This window comes from Dreissena polymorpha, chromosome 13 (assembly GCF_020536995.1).
Source record: "Dreissena polymorpha isolate Duluth1 chromosome 13, UMN_Dpol_1.0, whole genome shotgun sequence".
In the NCBI taxonomy this organism is placed as follows: Eukaryota; Metazoa; Mollusca; class Bivalvia; order Myida; family Dreissenidae; genus Dreissena; species Dreissena polymorpha.
Window position 1 is genome coordinate 21,714,456 of NC_068367.1, and position 2,991 is coordinate 21,717,446.

Genomic DNA, 2,991 nt, shown 5'->3' on the forward strand with positions numbered 1-2,991 from the left:
CAACCCCACTTCAAATCCGGAGCCGGAGTCCATTTGGCGGCCTGACCTTGTCCACATAGTCATTCTTCTGGCAACTCCGGCGACGCTGCTGGTGCCAAGATGTATCGGCTTTGCCTTTCCATTGGACTTACCAGCTTGCGTGTAGAGGGAAAGGGTCTGATGCATGGGCAACAGCTGATCCTTCATACTATCCTGCCCAGGCTTGCCGCCTGAAGAGATTAATCCAGCTTCGCTGCAAAGCGTCGACAAAAACGGGAAGCAGCATATATACCGGTTATAAGCCATCAGCTCCATTGGCGTAGAGCTTGGCGCATGCGGCTGCTTCCGACGGTACCATGTCTCATTGGACAGCTACCGCCCGCCTCAAGCTGCGCAGACCCAAGCAAGTTAGGTGCTGTCCCACCACAGTCTGCCTGCCGTACTATATACGTAAAGGCTAAGGGTACCGCAATACCTGACAAGCGGACTGCTATTAATGCACCAAGCAACAAAACAAAAAGGAAAACTCGAGTCCTCAAACTGGGCACCTGAGACTCTAGGTTTACATAGCTACACTGCAGGAGACGCGGTCTTCTGATTCTGGATCCCTTAAAGAACACGATTTTACATTCTTCTGGCCAGAGAAGACTGCGGAGGATATTAAAGAGTATGGCATCGGTTTTGCTGTCAGGAATCGTCTACTAGGAATTCAAGAAACATGTCAACAAGGACCTGATAGACTGTTATCACTTTGCCTCCACACCACCTCTGGGCCAGTTGACCTGATTAGTGTCTATGCACCTACACTGAGATCTACAAAGATTCCGAGGATGAGTTCTACAGCCAGCTAGACTCACTTATCAACAGGATCCCCAAAGAGGAGCACCTGGTACTGCTGGGAGACTTTAATGCCAGAGTTGGCGCTGACCACAACTCGTGTTCCGCGTGTATTGGAAAATTCGGCGTTGGTATGATTAATAAGAATGGGCAGCGCCTTCTGGAGCTGTGCTCACACCATGGCAGCAGCATCACAAACCAAACCACAGCATAAAGTATCTTAGAGGCACCCTCGATCCAAACACTGGCCACCAGCTTAACCTGATAATTACTAGGCGATCTGCCTTGAAATGTGTCCTCCTTACGCGCACTTTGTACAGCGCTGACTGCGACACCGATCGCTGGTTAGCTGCAAGATGAGGCTTTAGCCAAAGAAGATTCACCTCTCAAGGCCTGAGGGCAAACATCGTATTGATGTCAGCAAGACCGCTTTCCCTGACAAGGTAATGCAGTCCAACAAAGCCTTTTCGGAGGTGTTCCACCTAGAACCTCCTGATGGTACAGCAAAATAGCAATAGGATCATATCAGAAAAAACAATTCACAGCACTGCCACGAACGTCTATGGAACGAGGAAGACCAAACACAGCGACTGGTTGATGCTTACTCATCCAGCGTCGACCAAGCCGTAGAAGAACGCCGACAAATCCACCTGGAATTCAATCGCTTCCCCAGCCAGAGGAACCTACAAGGGAACAGATCCACCAAGAATACAGAACAGAGACTAGCAAGAAGGTGCGCACATGAGTACTGGCTTCAGCTGTGGAAGAGTATCCAGCTATCTGCAGATACTGAGAACATAAGACCCATGTGCGGCGGCATCAAGAAAGACATGGCCCGAACTATACAGATCACAGCTCCTTTGAAGTAAGCAACTGGCGAAATCAATCGCGATATTGCCAAGCAAATGGAGCGTTTGGTGGAACACTACTCGGAATTAAACTCCAAACAGAACCGCGCCATAGATGATGCCCTTGCTTCAATCAAAACTCTCTTTCTCATATAATGGAACTGGACGTGAAACCCACTGTGTCAGAACTTAAGAAGGCATTGGAGAGTCTGTCTTCAGAAAAAGCTTCAGGGAAAGATGACATACCGACAGAGGTCATCAAACGTGGCAACAGTGTGCTACTAGAACATCTACACAACCTCCTATGTCAGTGCTGGAAAGAAGGTTACGTACCTCAGGACATGAGAGATGCCAACATCGTCACCCTTTACAAAAACAAGGGCGACAGAAACAATTTCATCAACTATAGAGAGATATCCCTCCTGAGTGTTGTTGGTAAAGTCTTTGCACGTGTCGTCCTGTGCAAACTACAGAAGCTGATAGAGCGTACCCAGAGTCTCAGTGCGGGTTACGGTAAGAGACATTAACCACAGATACTCCTGAACGTGATCCAGTCCATGACAGCATGAAAGGCGATGTGCAGTATGACGGCTCTTCGTTAAGTGCCTTTGACATCCGCATCGGCATCAAACAGGATAGCGTCCGATCGCCCACTCTTTTCAGCTTATTCGCAGCATGCTTTTGAACATTCCACCAAGGGTGTCTATATCCACACTTAGTCAGACGGAAGACTGTTCAACATAGCTCGACTGAAGGCAAGAGCAAAATACGGGATGTGAAGATCAGCACATTGTTGTATTCAGATGACGCTGCTCTGGTCACCCACAACGAAACTGAACTTCAGATACTGTTGAATCTATTTGCAAAGGCATGTGATGAGTTCTGGCTGACAATAAGCCTGAAGAAAAAACAGGTGATAGCTCAGCATGTCGAAGCAACCCACATCACCATCAACAACTATGAATTAGAGGTTGTCAGCCGGTTCACATACCTTGGATCTACCTTCACCGACGACCTCTCGCTAGAAGCAGAGATAAACCAAAGTATTAACAAGGCTACCACAACCCTGGTTAGGCTATCAAAAAGTGTGGAACAACAGCATGCTAACTAGGAACACAAAAATATCTGTGGTCCACTTAAAACATATGTGATAACTGAATCGATAATGATTACCAATTATTTCCGAATTTTGAAGAAAAAAGATGTCTAACGTCTCAAGAAACACACAGGTTGTAAGCTGTAAATGATCTGACCACCGATTTAAACAATACATGCATGCTTGAATGGCAAGATTTCTAAAACACACTGGTGTTGCAAAACAGGACAA

General features: G+C 47.0%; 1 protein-coding gene across 1 annotated transcript; it reads left to right on the forward strand.

Moving 5' to 3' along the window:
* The first annotated feature begins 1,819 nt into the window (after positions 1–1,819).
* Positions 1,820–2,775, forward strand: LOC127854507 (uncharacterized). The gene is made up of 2 exons (XM_052389572.1): positions 1,820–2,177; positions 2,468–2,775. Exons 1-2 carry the CDS (start codon positions 1,820–1,822, stop codon positions 2,773–2,775), a joined length of 666 nt encoding a protein of 221 aa, XP_052245532.1.
* Positions 2,776–2,991: the final 216 nt, after the last annotated feature.

Coding starts and splice junctions, on each gene's coding strand:
- LOC127854507 (XM_052389572.1), top strand. CDS start 1,820: ATGGAACTGGACGTGAAACCCACTGTGTCAGAACTTAAGAAGGCATTG. Junction 2,178..2,467: donor GAGTCTCAGTGCGGGTTACG/GTAAGAGACATT, acceptor TGTTGTATTCAG/ATGACGCTGCTCTGGTCACC.